This window comes from Vigna unguiculata, chromosome 7, assembly GCF_037176805.1.
Source record: "Vigna unguiculata cultivar grain cowpea cultivar isolate G323 ecotype 2 chromosome 7, ASM3717680v1, whole genome shotgun sequence".
Lineage (NCBI taxonomy): Eukaryota > Viridiplantae > Streptophyta > Magnoliopsida > Fabales > Fabaceae > Vigna > Vigna unguiculata.
The window spans coordinates 8,890,126-8,908,338 of record NC_140798.1 but is presented as its reverse complement, the minus strand read 5'-3'; the positions used below and the strand labels follow the sequence as shown (position 1 = coordinate 8,908,338).

At 25.8% G+C, this 18,213-nt stretch overlaps 1 protein-coding gene and 1 long non-coding RNA gene across 3 annotated transcripts; one reads left to right on the top strand and one right to left on the bottom strand.

The window, feature by feature from the left end:
- The first annotated feature begins 7,869 nt into the window (after window positions 1–7,869).
- On the top strand, window positions 7,870–8,671 carry LOC146884591 (uncharacterized). The gene is made up of 3 exons (XR_014996612.1): window positions 7,870–8,048; window positions 8,161–8,214; window positions 8,429–8,671. It is a non-coding gene; the product is annotated as an uncharacterized LOC146884591 (long non-coding RNA).
- Window positions 8,672–8,752: 81 nt separating this feature from the next.
- Window positions 8,753–11,053, bottom strand: LOC114190382 (acyl-CoA-binding domain protein). 2 transcript variants are annotated; one of them, XM_028079234.2, is made up of 4 exons: window positions 10,718–11,053; window positions 10,250–10,361; window positions 9,647–9,715; window positions 8,753–9,174 (listed from the first exon to the last, which is right to left on the bottom strand). In XM_028079234.2, the coding sequence occupies exons 1-4, from the start codon at window positions 10,843–10,845 to the stop codon at window positions 9,085–9,087; spliced, it is 399 nt and encodes a 132-aa protein (XP_027935035.1). In that variant the 5' UTR covers window positions 10,846–11,053; the 3' UTR covers window positions 8,753–9,084. The 2 variants fall into 2 exon arrangements, with proteins under 2 accessions (XP_027935035.1, XP_027935037.1); XM_028079236.2 differs by having other exon boundaries at window positions 8,753–9,164; window positions 10,718–11,050.
- Window positions 11,054–18,213: the final 7,160 nt, after the last annotated feature.

Below are 18,213 nucleotides of genomic sequence, written 5' to 3'. Positions count from 1 at the left end.
ATCACACATGCATTTTATTTCTTTGTCAATGCTCATCTTTTACCTTTGCACTTATTGAAGGAAATCATAACATTGTTTTTCATTCTTTGAAACCCTAAAAAAATTGTTTCTTTGAAACTATAAAGAATGTCTTCCTCATTAAGCATTTATAGATTTCTGAAAACCATGTTACGTGGTAAACTGGGTGCTATTTTTGCATAGGTGTTTACATTACTTTTTGGGTTTGCAAGCTAATAAATGTCGTTAAAAGTTTATAGTTTTCACTAATTAAAAAATATTTTTCTATATGAATTTTAGTATGAATTTATCATTGTACTAATAATAAGTGTTAACATTAAATGTTATGCGGTTGATAAAAGCAAGTGTCTGCCATCCAATTACCAAAAAAAAAAAAGTTTAGCCAACCACTATAAATATCAACAAATTCAATGTAGTCCAATTATTTGAAATCTATTTATCTTCTCTCATATGCTACTTTATGATCTTCTATCATAATGCACTAAGGCGCCGTGCGTTTTCTCTATCTAATTAATAGTCACACATGCGTTTTATTTGGTTTTCAATTCTCATATTTTGCCACTCCATTTATTGAAGGAAATCATCACATGTGTGGTAACATTAAATGTTATGCAATTGACAAAAAGTCGACCATCTAATTGAAAAATAAAGAAAAAAAATTAAGTCGGCCACTATAAGTATCAATAAATTCAACATAGTCCAATTATTTTAAAATTATTTAGCTTCTTTCACACTCATTTATCATCTTTTGTCATAATGCGCTAAGGCAAAGTTCGTGTTCTCCATATTTGTGTCATTAATGATCACACATGTGTTTTATTTGTTTGTCAATGCACATCTTTTACCATTGCACTTATCGATAACACTGTTTCTCATTCTTTGAAACCCTAAAAATATCATTTCTTTGAAACCATAAAGAATGTCTTTATCATTAACCATTTATAGATTTCTGGAAACCATGTTACATGGTAAACTGTGTGCTATTTTTGCATAGGTGTTTACATTATTTTTTGGGAGAAGTTTATTTGCAAGCAAAGAAATATCATTAAAAGTTTGTGATTTTCACTAATGAAATAATATTTTTATATGAATTTTAATATTAATTTGTAATAAGAATAATAATAACAATAATAATAATTGGTGTTAACATTAAATGCTATGCGGTTGATAAAAACATGTGTCATGTGTCAGCAATCAAATTTCTAAAAAAGAAGTTAAGTTAACCACTATAAGTATCAACAAATTCAACATAGTCCAATTACTTGAAATTTACTTAGCTTCTCTCACATGCTACTTTATCATCTTCTGTCATAATGCACTAAGACAGCGTGCGTTTTCTTTGTGTAATTAATAATCACGCATGCGTTTTATTTGTTTGTCAATACTCATTTTGCTACTCCACTTATTGAAGGAAATCATAACATGCATAACATGGGTGGTAACATTAAATGTTATGCACTTCATAAAAAGGCGGCCATCAAATTAAACAAAAACAGTAAGCCAACCATTATAAGTAACAATAAATTCAACATAGTCTAATTATTTTAAATTTATTTAGTTTCTCTCACACACTACTTTAACATCTTTTGTCATAATGCATTGAGGTAACATACGTTTTCTCCATCTTTGTGTCATTAATGATCACACATGCGTTTTATTTGTTTTTCAATGCTCATTATTTACCATTGCACTTATCAAAGGAAATCATAACATTGTTTTTCATTCTTAAACCTAAAATTTTTTTTGTTTCTTTGAAACCATAAAGAAAGTCTTTCTCATTAACCATTTATAGATTTTTGGAAACCATGTTACATGGTAAACTGTATGCAGGCAAAGAAATGTCATTAAAGGTTTGTGGTTCTCACTATTTGGGTTTGAAATGATTTTTTTTTTTACTTTTTCCTTATATGTGGTCAAATTTGAACCTCCATTCACTTTGTTTTTTAAATTTCATACAATTTTCACACACTTATGTCATTTTTGAAACCCTAAACAATGTCTTTCACCCTACTGATTCCAGGTTTGCTTAATGCATGATACATAGTAAATTGTTTTCCTATCTTTGCATAGGTGTTGACCATCTTACTTAACTATAGCATTCTCACAAGCAAAGAAATGTGTACTTTTACACAAAGTAATCGGTAACATGTATGCTTATCTTAAGGGTTTGTTATTTTCAAGATTAATTTTTCAAATTATTTTTTAATTTGTTCTTTATATTGAAACCTCTATATTGGTTTTCAAATTCCATGTTATTTTCATATTCTTTTGTCACTATGTCATATCGAAAGGACAATGGTTTTTGTAGTAACCATTTAAAGTTTGTTGAAACCTTATAAAGTCAACAAGTTCTTTTTTATGCACTTGAAGTTTGTCTTCTTTTGGAAACATCAACTTCTTGACTTTATAAGGTTGTGTTCACTTATGAAGATTGATTTGAGGGAGTTGGGGATGATGAATTTGAGTGGATTAGAGGGTAAAGTTTGTGTTGTTCACTTTAAGGAATTTGAATGTGAAAGTGAGTAGATTTAAAAGTAAAGTTTCTGAAAGTTGTGAGTGATTTGATTGATGTGATAGATTAAAAATTAAGTTTAGTTGAAAGAAAAGCAAAATTATCAAATTGCCCTTGATATTGAAAGTAGTATAAAATTATATTTAGATGAGTTATATTTATTTTATAAAAATTATTTAATGAATAAATTGGAAAATTTAATTATTTTAATAAAACATAATAAAATACAATATATTTACATATTGATTTTTTTTATAAACAATTTAGAAATTTGAGATATTAATTATTATTGTAAACATAATTTTAAAGCCATATTTTTTACATTATTATCGTAATTATACAACATTATTAGTGATGATATGCATCATTAATTTACATAAAGTAAGAAAACATACACGTGAATAGACTTGAATTAAGAAAACTTAAAAAAAATAATGGAGGACATTACGGTAATCTTATACATGTTACTTTCAAATATTTGCATATGAGAGGGATGGGAAAACAATGAAATCTCTCAATTTCTTTCTTTCACTTTCTCTCATCTCAAGTGAACACAATGTAGATATAAATATTTACATATATTTATCCTTATATATTTGTATGTATTTTTAAAATTTATAAATTTTTATATATATTTTTATTTATACTTACTTATTTGTTTTTATTTATATTTATATTTATATTTATACATATTTATATATTCATACAATTATATTTATATATTTATAGGAACAAGTGATATGCACTGATACTAGTTTGAGCAATAATCGTGCAGTAATTATACTTAAGAGAGAATGTGCAACCAATTTCCAACCAACAGAAAATGATCCCGTTGAAGACATTAAACAACATTAAATTTAAACAATGATTAATAATTTGTAATGTATATGGATAATGGTTCATGTAACATGTGCAAAGAATTAATATTAGTATTTTCATTTTGCTGACTAAAATTTTAAGAATGTTCTTAAATACTTTTAATAGATTTTATATTTCATTTGCATAGGAATTTTAAAATGTATTTCCTTTAATAATCCATTAAGAAAACTAAAATATGTGGTTATTTTCAAATGTAATTAAGATTATACTAACCATTTTCTAAATAAACAAAATTATAAATTAACAATTAAAAAATGACAAAAAGTGGAAGATACAGTCAATGAGAAAATTGTAAAACTTATTTCGCATTAATTGAAAGAGTAAAACCTTAAAAATCTTATGATAGTTTAAGTTGAAAAATATTGATTACAAACATGGTGAAAATATAAGTTTCTCATGTACATTTTATAGCATCATTACATAATTTAAAAAAAAATCAAATATGCAATTATGGTTATATAAAAAAATATTTGAAAGTCGTTAATATAGAATAGTAAACAGATGAAAATTTAAAAATTAATGATTAAAAATTTTAAAACTGAAGAGAAATATAAGTTACGGGTGTCAAAAATTAAATTATAATTTAGTAAATAAGAATTAATTAAAATCAAAATTTTGACCCATGGTCTACCTTAGAAGTTAAAACTTTGACCCAAAACAAAAATTATGTTAGAAATAGAGAATAATTATCCATGTATTTAAATTAGTTCAAATAAAGTATTTATGTTAGTATTTGGTTGTTTATCATCTGGCTTTATACTTTTGTTATACAGAAAACAAAAAGGTTTTGTCTTTATTAACAGTGTTCTTCATATGGAATTTGGAACTTCAGCCACTGAGAAGATTGAAGTACCGTTACATCAACATTTTGGGTTATTGAGAAGCACTTTTATGGGGTTGCACTCTTCCAAACAATGAATATTCAATATTACTAAGGTGTGTTCTTTATTTATTTATATTCTTCTAGTTTTTAATAGTGTTGATATGTAAATTTATTTGAAAAGTTTGATGCATATAATTTGCATAGTTTGCTTTTAAAATTAATTTTTTATGATAAAATTCTTAGCTATTCTTTTTGTTTTGTTTTCTGCAATAATGGATATTAAACATTACTGTTTTAAATTGTTTATCCAATTACTGTGAATATGGTTACATGAAAATAATTCAAATGAAATGTTTCACTTCTTACAAAAATTAGGATTCTATTCTTATTTTTTCTGCTTTTCATAATTTCTTTCGCATAATGTATTTGATGAAAACTTATTGATATTTACACGTTTCCTCTCAAATTAATTTATGTTTAGAGTGTTCTTTTATCCCAGTTAGAAAAAATTTATTACGATATCTTATTATTTGAAATGCATATTATTAATTCTTATACAATAATATTGTAATAAAAAATAGAAATAAAACTGTAATATTACATTAAAATTTGAAAAAATGATTTAGAATATTAAAACCTAATAAACAGAAGTTTAAAGGAAACTTCGTGGAAAAAATATATATTTCTTTGAGGATTACATTCTAATTTTAGACAAAAATACAAATAAAAGAATAACTTATTTAAAGAGATTAAAAATTAAAAAATATAACTTTTTTTCGGCATGAAAACATTATTGAAGGACTAAAAACTATCAGCTAAATATTATGAGATACTACCAAAAATAAGATGTTGATGAGATACTAACAAATATTATATGATTTGTAGATTAATGAGATAACATGTGAAAAGTATGATAAAAGTATATAAATATTATATAGCTAGTGAAAAATTATAATAAATTGAGTCAGATTTTTCAAAAATTTGAATGCATATTATACAAAAGAAGAAAGAAAAAAAATAAGGAAAAAGTATAACCGACTTAGTTTTCATCTATTTAAATCTATTTTCATTCTTAGTTTTATTGAACTTTAGAAAAATTAGAAATACTCATATAAACATTATACATTGATTTTAATTTATTGTTTATATATATATATATATATATATATATATATATATATATATATATATATATATATTATGTGCTTTTAATTTTTTATCTCAATCTTTAAACATCCATATTAAACAAAAATATTTTGTAAACAAAATTAATTAAAAATCATTATAACATTAAATTTAAAATTAATTTTCTATCAAAGGACCTAATAAATAAATATTTATCTAAAATACTAAATAATTCTTTTAAATAACTTAACATTAAATTATAACATGCAATTATAGTTATATAATTTAATAACATGCAATTATAGTTATATACAAATTTGTTTGAAAAGTCATCAATATAACATGGTAAGCAGTTGAAATTTAAAAATAATGATTAAAATTCTAAAATTGAATAAAAATATAATTTATCAATGTCAAAAAATTTAAATTATAATATATTATATAATTATTTAAAATCAAAACTTTTTTCACTACTAATATATCATGTTATAAATGATTCTTCAAGAATATAACTTTGTGAAGATAAAGTAGGTATAGATTACAAAATTAGAATATGTCACCCTCATGTTTCTCATATGGAGCTAGAATACAAAAACCCTACACAATAAATCATGTTTATCACTCATTTAATTTTTGTTAATAATTAAAAAACCACGAAGTTATGTTATTGAATAAACACAAGTTTTAAAATTGGAATACAGTAGCAGAAACAAATTTGGATTATTTTTTTGGAGTTTGTGTGCGCTCCAATCAATTAATATTTGAGGTGTATAAGGTGTGTCCTTTATTTATATTTATATAGTTTTAATAATTTTGTTTGTACTGTGAAATTATTTTAAAAAAATATTATATAATTTGCATAAGGTAGAAATATGAGGTTGCTTTTACAATTAACTTGTTAGTAAAATTCTTAGCTTTTGTTTTGTTTTCAGTTATGATGTTTTTTATCCTCCAAGATTGCGAAAAATATTGTTTTAGAAGTATTGTTTTTTATCACATGATTTATGCTGCTTCTTAATGGATAAAGATATATAAATATGTTTTGGTTTGGTTTAAAGGAGTTTTTTTTTTTTATATATAAATTTTGAGATTTGGTAACTGATTTATAGATAATTTCATTTATGAGGAGATAAGGTTGAAGTAGATGACAAAAACATCATTTTGGTCGTAGTAATTTACGTTTTCCAAGCATTTAATGTATTTAATATTTAAGATACTTAATGCTCCATTCATTTTTTTAAAATATTTATAGTATAATATTTGCATATTTTAAAATTAATTTCTTGATAAAATATTTATCAATTTAACTTATAGTTTCTTTTCTTTCCGTAAACAATTCTTTTCAGCAATAATAAATTACTAAACACATAAAATTAGTCAAATTTTGACCTTTTTGATTTAGAAGGTAAATAATTCTAAATTTTACTCCACTTGTGATGATGTTAAATAAAGTGTAATCAGTCCTAATAATTTATAAGATATAATTTTTAAAAATATATGGTGATTATAATGTATATATTTGTTTTCTTAAAACATCACATTTTTTTTCTCATTTGATTTTTATTTCAAAATGTTATTAATTGTATTCTTTTACCACCATGTGATACTTGCGTGCTTTGTTTGTTTATTCAAATGAAAGGAATAAGATATAGCCTTCCTAGTTAACAAAAAGACCAAAGAATCTTAATATTTAAAGAGATTACAAATATAACTTTTATATATGAAAAGACCAAACAGTATATAAATATTGAATTCAAGTAAAAATTATAGGTAATTTGATTTAAATTTTGAATAATTGTATTCATAAATACTTGTAAGAGACAAAAATTAAAAAGTAAATTAATTATCATTTAGTAGGATTTATAATATATAAGTTGATTTTAAGTTATTAGAGGTGCGTTTTTAGGAAAATTATAGCCTATCTTTAACTTTTTTTGAAAAACAATTTAATTTTTTTTTTTGCTTATCTAAATTTGACTCTACATGCCCCTCTCAGTTTCTTTTAACAAAACACAACAGTAAACATATGATTTTCTTTTTGTTAAACATCAAACTTACTCAGATGCTAACTTTTGGTATTGTTTTTCTGATATACTTTTAAAATATACTAAAATATATTTTGTGAAGACACAAAGAACACTATAAAAATAAAAATAAAAAATTAAACTCGTTCTTGTAACTAATATCATGGTTTGTTTGTTATGACAGTGTACATCAGACAAAGACAAAAGTGACGATTTGAGTGAATGAGGACGTGTACACCGACCAGACTAGAGTTACGATTCGAGTGCATGAGAAGATATTGTTGACACCACCTTGTCACAAAATCAAGGAAGGTGGTCGGTCATAAAGATAACAGTTGTCTTCTTAGACAATTTTTTATAATAAAAAAAAAAACTACAAGTTCCAACCTTCAATTACCCTTCACCCAATTAACTCATCCTCTTTCTTTTTATTGTGATATAAATAAATCATAGCATATTAATCTTGCTCTTACACAATTTGACATATCACAATTTCTTTGCATACCAATCTCATTCTCTTTCTTTGCTCTTACACAATTTCGCATAGCACAATATGCTCTAGAACAACATGACCCACCAGGAGCACGCAGAAATAATATCTGATGAGGTTAGAGATGAAATAAGATTATATGAATGTGCAAGGAAGTATGAAATCATAGTCAAACAGGTATGTCATCTTAAAGTTTGATGCACACTTCATCCCAGGGATAGACATTTTCTTTTTTTTTCTTTTTATCTTATCTTACGGATAAAACATAATTGATCATAATTGATTTCAGTTTGATGAACTGGTGGGGATAATGAACACGGTTCCAAAGACAAAGTGGCGCAAGGTATCATCTCTAATATTTTCTTATTTTATCCAAATTTTGTGTGTGTTTCTATAAAACATAAAAGTTTCATCTTTTAGATCGGTTTTTGAATCTTGTTTGTAAAGAGGTGCATTCAGTCGTAGTGTTTTCATTGATTAAATGTTGTTTGTCAGTACGGAAGTGTAAAGAGGTACTTTCAGCTTTAGTTTTGATTGATTATACTATGCTTTTATAGGGTGGAAGAGGGGGTGCTTCTGGCCGAAGAGCGTCCTCAAACCAGAACCAGTCAAATAGAAATGAAGCAATAGTTCAGACAGTGACAAGATTTTTGCATGAACTGAGCACTAAGTCTACCGATTCTGACTCCTCAGCAACATGATACTAACATTCATCATTATAGACACTAAATATCAGATATCATGTATTCATCATCTTGGAGTGAATAATAGTGTAGATGAGTAAAACACTTGTTATTATTTGGCTGAGATAATATTGCTCTTCTATTTCTTCTCTCTCTTCCGAAAAACATGCACAGAAATAGACTACATAAACATGGAAATGCTAGAAATCCTGAAGTTTTTTATCCCTATTATAAATAAAGAGTGACAGACGGATTAATTAAATAGTGGTCCACAAACATACACGGAACATTTGTTCTTCAAAGAAATTAAAAGAAATTAAAGATGAAACTATACATTGGCCCATAAAGGTGCACATGATAATGTAACCTTAAAAAGATTAAGAAGAAATGAGTAGTGTGACTCACGTATTTCCATATTCCGTGAATGATCCGTATGTGTAAGGTTGAGATCATAAATCCATCTGTCAATATTCTTCCATGGTTGAACACTAAGGACAAAATGACAAAATATCTAGTCAATGCTTTCATGATTATTTCATGTACCGTGAACTGCACTTCAACCTCTCCTCTTCAAGCTCTCTTTTCAATGTTTCCAACCTTTCAAGTAATACTGCATTCTCCTGGTAGGTTAGAAGGTCATTACAACACTTGACTTAAACAAGAAAAGGTAGGAAATGAATTTGGATTCTGTAGTTTTTATGTGTTATTTCTCGGCTTTCAAAATATATTGATGGAAATTGATTTGGATGTTTTAAAATATTAATATCAGTGTATTTTGAAAATATAATAGAAGACGACATCAAATATTTCGATAGAAAATCTGAACTCATAAGCCATCGTCTTTGTTGATAAATTAAATTATAGCATTTGATATAAATAAATTCAGCATCATTGGAAATAAAAATTGAATTTTGAAATTTGGAGTGATTAGTAGATATAAGTTGGCACCACATTGCATCTCTGGCATAATTAGAAGTTCAGAGTGATTATCCTTCAAAGATTTTTCTTGGTTCCTTAGGATGGATGACCCAATAGAATGATTATCATGAGGACGTAGATCTAAGGTTGATTGATAGTTTTATGAAGACGAACCTTTTGCAGTACTGCAAAGTTATGGTTAATATCAGAAGCATTCTTCCCCTTCTGAGAGGACTCCTGAAACTGCCACAAACATAATTACATGGTCATTACATGAAAGGCAAAGAGAATGCTTGATATTTCATGGAAAAATAAGTATTGATTTCTAGAATCTCGCTTGATCGAGTGCCAATTCTATTATCTTGGTGCAGTTGGTGCAGTTATATCACAACGCTATTACTATCTACTGAAATTAAGAAGGCTAAGGTGTGAAACAATACCAACCAAAGAATAAGATAGAACTAGGAACTAAAGGCATGTTTGATTTTCTTCTCACTTTATGGTTTTGAAAACTATTTTTTAAAACAATTCCATGCTACTCAACAATCTCTCATCCAAAACGTATTCAATTTTTTGAAAATTATTTTCAAAACATGCTTTAAAATGAACAACAGAAACAGCTGATAGATGGTTCCTGATCCTCTTTTTGTATACTTCCTTTGCTTTTCCTTACATAACTAAAAACAGTTTTTGAAAATCGAAATCAAACACACCCTAAATCTTTTCTAATTCAGTTTGCAAGGTAGAAAGTGAAAATCCAAATTAAAGATTAAATACCAGTTGAAGCTCCTGCAAGCACTTCTTTGTCCTATCTACCTCCTCATCATACCTCAGTCTCCACTCAGCAGATTCATCCATTGCCTCCCTGTTAGCAATATCAAACTGCTGCCTGCAAACACAAGAATAAACCAAACATCATTATTACAGAAACAATAATCTTATAATCCTCTCACAACAGTGATTAAATGTCACAGAACAAGTCAATTCAAGCTATGATTAGTGCAAACTCTTTCCTCTGAATGACCGCCCTCAATTGGTTCAATAAAAATTGGGAGAAACATTGGAACAGGTTAGTATCATCATGTTCCACTTATAAAGAACAATTTGTGCTTTACATGATTGGTATAATAACACAGCAAGCCTTATAAGGCCAAAATTGGAACATAAAAAGGGTATATTTCATTTTCAAAAGGAACATTGCAGAAAAAAAAAATGGGAATGGAAAGAATTTGAAGAAATGGTAACCTTATGATTTGAGTGTCATCAGCGGAAAGGTTGTAGTGAATGGCCCAGAGTCTAAAATAGACTGCAACGCCCATTAACATTAGAAAAGCGAGTGTGGCTAAGATCGAACTTCTCTTCGCTCCCATCATTCTTCTGTGCTGTGTTCTGTTCTGATCCTCTTCACTCACTCATTCTTCTACCAACAAAGTTGTTGGGGTTTTCAAACAACCAACGTTGCCACTGACTATCATCACCTTCATTGGACCTTGCTTCGCCTTCAAATCGATCTAACTTCTTTTACTCTTTTTCGCATTTTGGAATTTAGTTGACTTTTTTTTTTATTTGGGCTTGGGCTAATAATTTGCTCCTATGAGTGTCCCACTGGGCTTCTCTGAGCAATAAATATGTAGCTGCTTCTTCCTCCATAGGCCAGTGAAATGACATTTTTGCCCCTATATCTTCTAAACTAGATTATATTGTAGTTAACTAAACTATATAAAATTAAAAATAACTCAACTATTAAGAGTAGAATTGAACTGTAATTTACATTAGTTAAGTTTTGGAAAAACTGTACTTGGAACAGTTAAGTATTCACACTAACGGTTAAATATTGTACTGTTCATTAGTTAAAGCCTTTAACTGTTGCCATTTTAGTTGCATTTCTGTATAAATTTCGTTGAGCCACCAGCTATCTTAAAAAATTACAGACTCGTACCCTCTTTCTCTCTCATTACATTGATGGGAAAATAAATTTACTCATTGAATTATGAAAAATAAATTCAAATAAAAATTCACAATTTAGCTTATTCCGATGAGTATTGTGAGGTTTCTTCAGTGAAAATATAACAAGGTGGAAAACTTGATATAAAGAATTTTTATAATTTTGATTTCTTCTTCTAGTTTATATCATATTTGTCGTCTGACCGGTCACTGTAATAAGTTACCGATATTATGAGATTTTTTGAAATTCTTTCTTTAGCAACTACCACCTCTCAGTAAAAACAAAATTAACCCATAAAAGTTATACATACCTTAAATACAAAATTCATTAAATTAAAGATTAAATTTGATTATCATTTTTTATTTAATTCACACATTTTTTTAGTTATATAAAATTCTATTGAAAATATGAACTAAGTTCAAGTGAGATGAATTAGAATTCCAAAAAGTTTAAAAAACAACTCGGAGCGTGTTTGAGAAAGCGTTGAAATATTGATTTTGGAAGAATCGATTATGTAGACGAAGAAGCTAATAATATTAGCTTTTATTTGGATGTGAATTGTTTAGTTCAAAATCAATTTTAAAACCAAACATAACATGATTTTATACTGAAAAAACAATGATATAACGTGAAATCAAATACGCTATCAAACTAATGAGTTATTTATTTGAATCAATTTATGGGATGATAAAACATACTTTAAATACAAAATTCATTAAATTAATGATTAATTATAGATTAAATTTTTAATTATATTTTTTATTTAATTCACACATCTTTTTAGTTATATAAAATTTTATTGGAAATATGAACTAAGTTCAAGTGAGATGAGTTAAAATTCCAAAAAGTTTAAAAAACAATGCAAAGTAATGAGTAATTTATTTAAATCAATTTATGGGATGGTTATCCGGCTACGGTAGTCATAGAGATAGATACAGAGAAAAGATGAAAAGTTTTCATTAGAATGTAACTTTTTGAATTATATGAAAATAATTTAAAAAAAAATAGTCAATATTTTTATAATGAAAATACAAATAAATATAAAAAATTTGTAATAATAGTGTCTCCAAAGTAAAAACTCATACTAGTAGTCTTATTTTATTTTACGCGAGTCTAATAGTATTGCATTATTTTTATTACATTCTTGCAATTTTTGCTTGATTATCTTATAATAAGATCCATATATTTTAGTAGTTTTTATTTACATTTTAAACTTTTAACATCATAGGGTTTTTTTACCATTTATAATTTTAAATTTTATATCATATTATTATTATTATTATTATTAAAATCTCTTTAATATTACAAATAAGTTCATTTTAGAGATCACTTAAAGCTTATGTATCTCACTTAGGGTGACACTTTAAAACTCAACAATCATCAATCACATAAAATTTTATTAAAATATGAAAAAAATATTTAATCTCTTATATATTTAAGTTTTTAATTTATGATTTAACTCGGTATAAGAAAACATATATTTAATTTTTAATATTAGTATCGTCTTGGCTGTAACATAACATAAAAAAAATTAAAAAAAAAACATAAAACATGTAAAATTATTTGTAATTCTTTTTGATAAATAATTTTTTTTATCATGTCGGATTGGCATCTGTTTAGACTATGTTAAGTTATTTAAAAAAATTATAAAAATACAAAATTATTATTAAATAAATATGTGTGTTACACTCGGCTTAGCATACTCTAAAATAAATATTAAAAGTAAATAAGGTTGGTGTAGATATAATAGATTAACTAAAAGAAGTACTAAGAATAGATAAGGTTGACATCTATTTAGCATACATTAAAAGATTATAAAATTTATATAATTATTGTATATTACAATCATATACAATAAAATTATTACAATTCGGTTTAAAAATAATACAGTTTGGTTTAAAAGTATTGCAGTTCAGGTTAAAATAATGTAGTTCGAAAAACAATTTAGTTTATAGCAATTCAGTTCATATTACAGTAAAGTTCAGTTCAATGTAATTCAGTTTGTTAAAACAAAAAATAGTTCAATCATCTGAACTATTTTTCAGTTCAGTTCGGTTCACATAAACTATTTTTCAGTTCAGTACAATGTAGTTCAGATCATTTTTGTCAACTCTAATGATCTGGCCCTAGTTTTCCAAAGCAATATGGAACAATGACGGATTTAAGACCTTAAGTTAGTGAGAGTAATTTACTTTTCAAATAATATAAATTAATAATAATTATCATCATGCATATGAAAATAGAGATATAAGTATCAAAATCATAAATTCAATGTATTTATCAAAATCATTGAATGATCAACTCATTGTCAATCTTATTGAACACATCTTTCTCAATATAAGTCACTAGACAATTATTCATCAATGCATCTCTCATCCGATTCCGCAACCTATTTTTCACAATTTTCATGGCACAAAAGACTATTTCCATTGTTGTTATGGCTATAGGCAAAAATCATTGCTAACTTCAAAAGAAGGTAAAATGGATAAGCAATATGTCTTCCAGATTCAACCAATTTCTCAGAAAGATGTATGATTCCTTTCACATATGAAAATTCTACATTACTGTGTATATCAATGATATAAGTCTCAAGTTGATAATCAAGCATCACTAAATCCATTACAGAGAATTCACATGGATAAAACTTTGCAAATTCAATTAGCCTTATCTTATCAAAAGTAAAGAATAAATTGGTTGGATTCAAACAATCCATGCAAAGAAGCAACTGAGTATTTATCTCTATAAAATGACCATTAAATTCTTGAAATTGCATGTCCACAACAGTATAAAATAATTCAACATGATAATGATGCTCAATTGTGATAGCTTGAACTTTACCTCCATATTGTGATCTCCCTTTAGAAAAAAAAAATGTCTTCCATATTGGGAATGTCAATGAAATGCTTATTGCAAAATGAAATTACTTCTTGTGGTAAAGACTACCGTCCATTTTCCCTCGTAGTTTGCATTTGTGATGTTAACCATGTTCATAGTATTGATGATGTCTTGACCTTTCATTTGCAATGCTTATGACAATTCATTTGAAATACTTAAGACATTTTTCATCAAATGCAATGTGAATGCAAAATCAAATTCCTCTAGAAAATGTAAAAGACCACTTGCTTCATCTCTTTGATTTGCATTTGATCCACCTTCTTTTATAATTTCAAAAACATCAATTGTAGAAGAATACATCAATTTCAAATTGATCAAAGTTGCATATTGTGAACCCCAACGAGTATCTACAACTCATTTAAGATTAGTTTCTTGACTTAAACCTTGTCTACTAAGAATTTCTCCTTTTCCCAATGCCTTTTTAACAATTCATTTGTTTTTAACGAAGCATGTCATTTCGTTTGCAAGATCCCTTAACAATATTTACTGAAGTGGACACCGAATTAAAAAAGAAAGACAATTTGAATGTGATATTTTGCCATAACAACTAATGTGAGTTGTAATTGAGCAAAACAATTTACATGAAAAACATATGAATTCTCTTTTAAGATCAAACTTTTAGACCACAAAATTTTCCTTGCTAGCACAATCATAATCTTGTTCACAAATTCTTGATATACCAAGGGGTGAACCCCATTGATGGAAGAAAACCCATTTGCTCACTCCTTGCATCGTTTACAACAATAACAATTTCCCCACTCCGTTCCGTTTTCCCACTGCAATTACAATCTCAAATGTAAATTTATATTAGGATGATATAATTCATAATATAAATTTTGCATTATTAATTGTATAATTCATAATATCTTTCAAATTTGCACTATTTGAAATATAAATTTACATTAAGAATTATACAATTCAAAATGTAATTTGTATTTTAAATTATCTTCTAAATTTTATTACGAATTATACAATCTAAAATTTATCAAATTAATATTTTGAATTTCAGGTCGTGTAATCCAAAATATCTACAAATTTTATTATCCGAAACTATAATTAAAACTCAAAAAAATATTTTACACCATCATTATTTATTAAACAGGGATATAATTAAAATTATAGAAAGTATGTGTGCAAGAAGAAGAAGTTTCCTAAATACGTTAAAAAAATGAGGCTTATACAACTCAGGCCCGTATGTTGAGGTAGTAGAATTGGAAACTGAACAATTCCTGACCAAAGACAAAACAAAAAAAGATGCCTTGTTCTTTTTGCACCCCATTATTAATAACTGTATTTCCTTATTAAGAGAAAAAAAACATTAATATCCCTTTCATCGGACCATGTTGTCATTGTCATTGCTGCTGCCTTTATCCACTACAAAGAAAGGCTCATTCTGATAAGCTTATTATTCAGTATTTTGAAGAGTTTATCCTGAAAAACTCATTCCAGAAGTTAATATACATGTTTTCAAATTTTATTTTCATATGCATTTCATACTTTTCATAAAGTTTTATTTATTTTTTTCTAAATCTTGTTAATAGTTATGAAATTGTAACTATTTTAACTCTTTATTTTTAAGAAAAAAATCATAATGACATTGCATTAATTTTTTATTTATTTATATGTTGTAAACCGATTTGTTTTTGTTATTTTTTAACATATTAAATGAAATTATTTAAAATAATTCTTTAAAATACAAACTAAATTAAAAAATAATAATTTTAAAGTATATTTAAATAAAATTAGATAGTAAAATATTAATACAAATGAATTTTTTCTTTCTAAAAGTAAAATTTAAATCAGTTATACCATAAAATGTAAGTTTTAATTCTTTTTGATAAACTTTAAATTTATAGGCTTAAATAAAAAATATATATATATAAGTATACGAAATTAAATTTTAAACAGTCATTTAATAATTAATCGTTGTTTACTAATATTTTTAATTTAACTTTTTAATTTTTGAAAAAACAAATACTCAAATATAATTTACATAATAATTATATTCATCCCATAATAACTAAAATATTTGTAGAACTATATGGATAAAAAACTTGTTTATTGTCATCCCTCTTGGTGGATTATACTTCATCCAATGTCTTGTAAGAAAATAAAAATAAAATATTGAAGCGAGGAAACAATTGCTACATTAAATAGCGTAATTTATAAGTAATTAAAGCAGAAATTAAAATATTAGTTTAATATAATTATTTTAAAATAACTAATGTGGTTAATATGAAATAAGAAAGAACTAATAAACAAATATCATAAATAGGTCAAGCTTTTAAGAAATGATTCGCGATTATAATTTTTATGCTTCTTCTCCATTGCTTTTTATATGTTCTAATTCTAAAAACAAAATTGTTCCATATGTTCTTTTAAAATTTCAATAACACATTCATTAATATATATTTTTGTATTATTCGGGTTGTTAGAAAAAAAATTAAATTTAAATAATTTACACATGTATTTATTGTGATAGATGAAAAAAGAAACAGACAGAATAAAATCTTATAAAACTATTTTATTAGTATAAATTTTTTTTATCATATTTATTGATTCTTATCCTATAGAGAAGTTAAGATCAATATTGAAGCAACAACGACAACTCTTAACTTTTTTTAGTTATAAAAGTGAAACACAGAAGTATCCATGCAATGCAGCAAACCCTCCTAATCACTTTCTCTGCGTCAACAAGTAACTACACACATGGCTGAATTGTGTTAGAGTACGGGAATTCAACATTATCTGTGTTGCAAATGATAACAATTAAAAATATGTTGTGGGTTTGGTAATGTTTTGCTTGCTTTGGCAAAGGAAATGGAGAAGCAATGAAGCATATCCAAGGATAGAGGATCGGATTCAATATAATATTCCTCTACGACTCTCATATTATTAAGCATGTTAATGTGTTACAGATTTTATATTAATTAAAAATAAACTATTTAAAATATATTAATTAAAATAAAATTTATTTTATAAATTTATTTTATAAAATTAAATTAGATATAATATTATCTCTAAAAGACTACATAAGTTATGGTAATTGATTTCACTAGCCTTCTAACGATGTTGAAACCTACACGATACTTTCTTTGAGTTACGAATTCATAAACCAAAGGACACGAAACTTGGGTTGGTTAAGACAAAGATATATAATGTTTTACAAAAAAAAGGTATATTCTCTTATCCTGTCCAACCGGTCATACTTATCTTGTATGCAGTGGCAGATCTTGATTAAGAATGTTGGAGGGGCCAAAGTAATATGATTATTTGATTTTGATTGAATCATTAGTATAATGTTTTCAAAAAATAACTTATGTAACTGAACAATTGAATCATCAAATTGGATCATTAGTATAATGTTTCAAAATGTGAAGAAGTAGAATCTATGTTGTTTTTCATTGTAGTTTTTCTTTTATCACTTTTAAAAAAACATTTATTATTTTATTCTTCACCAATATACTTTTTTTTAAATATATTAAAAAATAATTTGTTATAATCTAATAAAAAATTGAGAGACATAATTATTAAAAGAGAAATATATGGTAGTCAAGTCACAATTAAAAATCGGTTATGAAAAAACACATAATACATTATTTTTTACTTCTATAATAATAAAAAATGAATATACAAGATACTCATGAGAAAAAAAATAATTTTAATAACTATTAAACTAATATTTCATTATTAAGTAAGACGAGAGAGTTACATCTTATTATTCGAGAAAGCAAAGAAACAAATAAGAATAAGAACAAAAATAATATATATATATATATATATATATATATAACTTTATTTTTTCTTCAAAAACAAAAAAAAAATACGAGTGAAAAACTAAAAAGGCAATGAGAAAGAAAATAAAAAATATCTTATTAAATATTTTGTTTAATTACTCTTT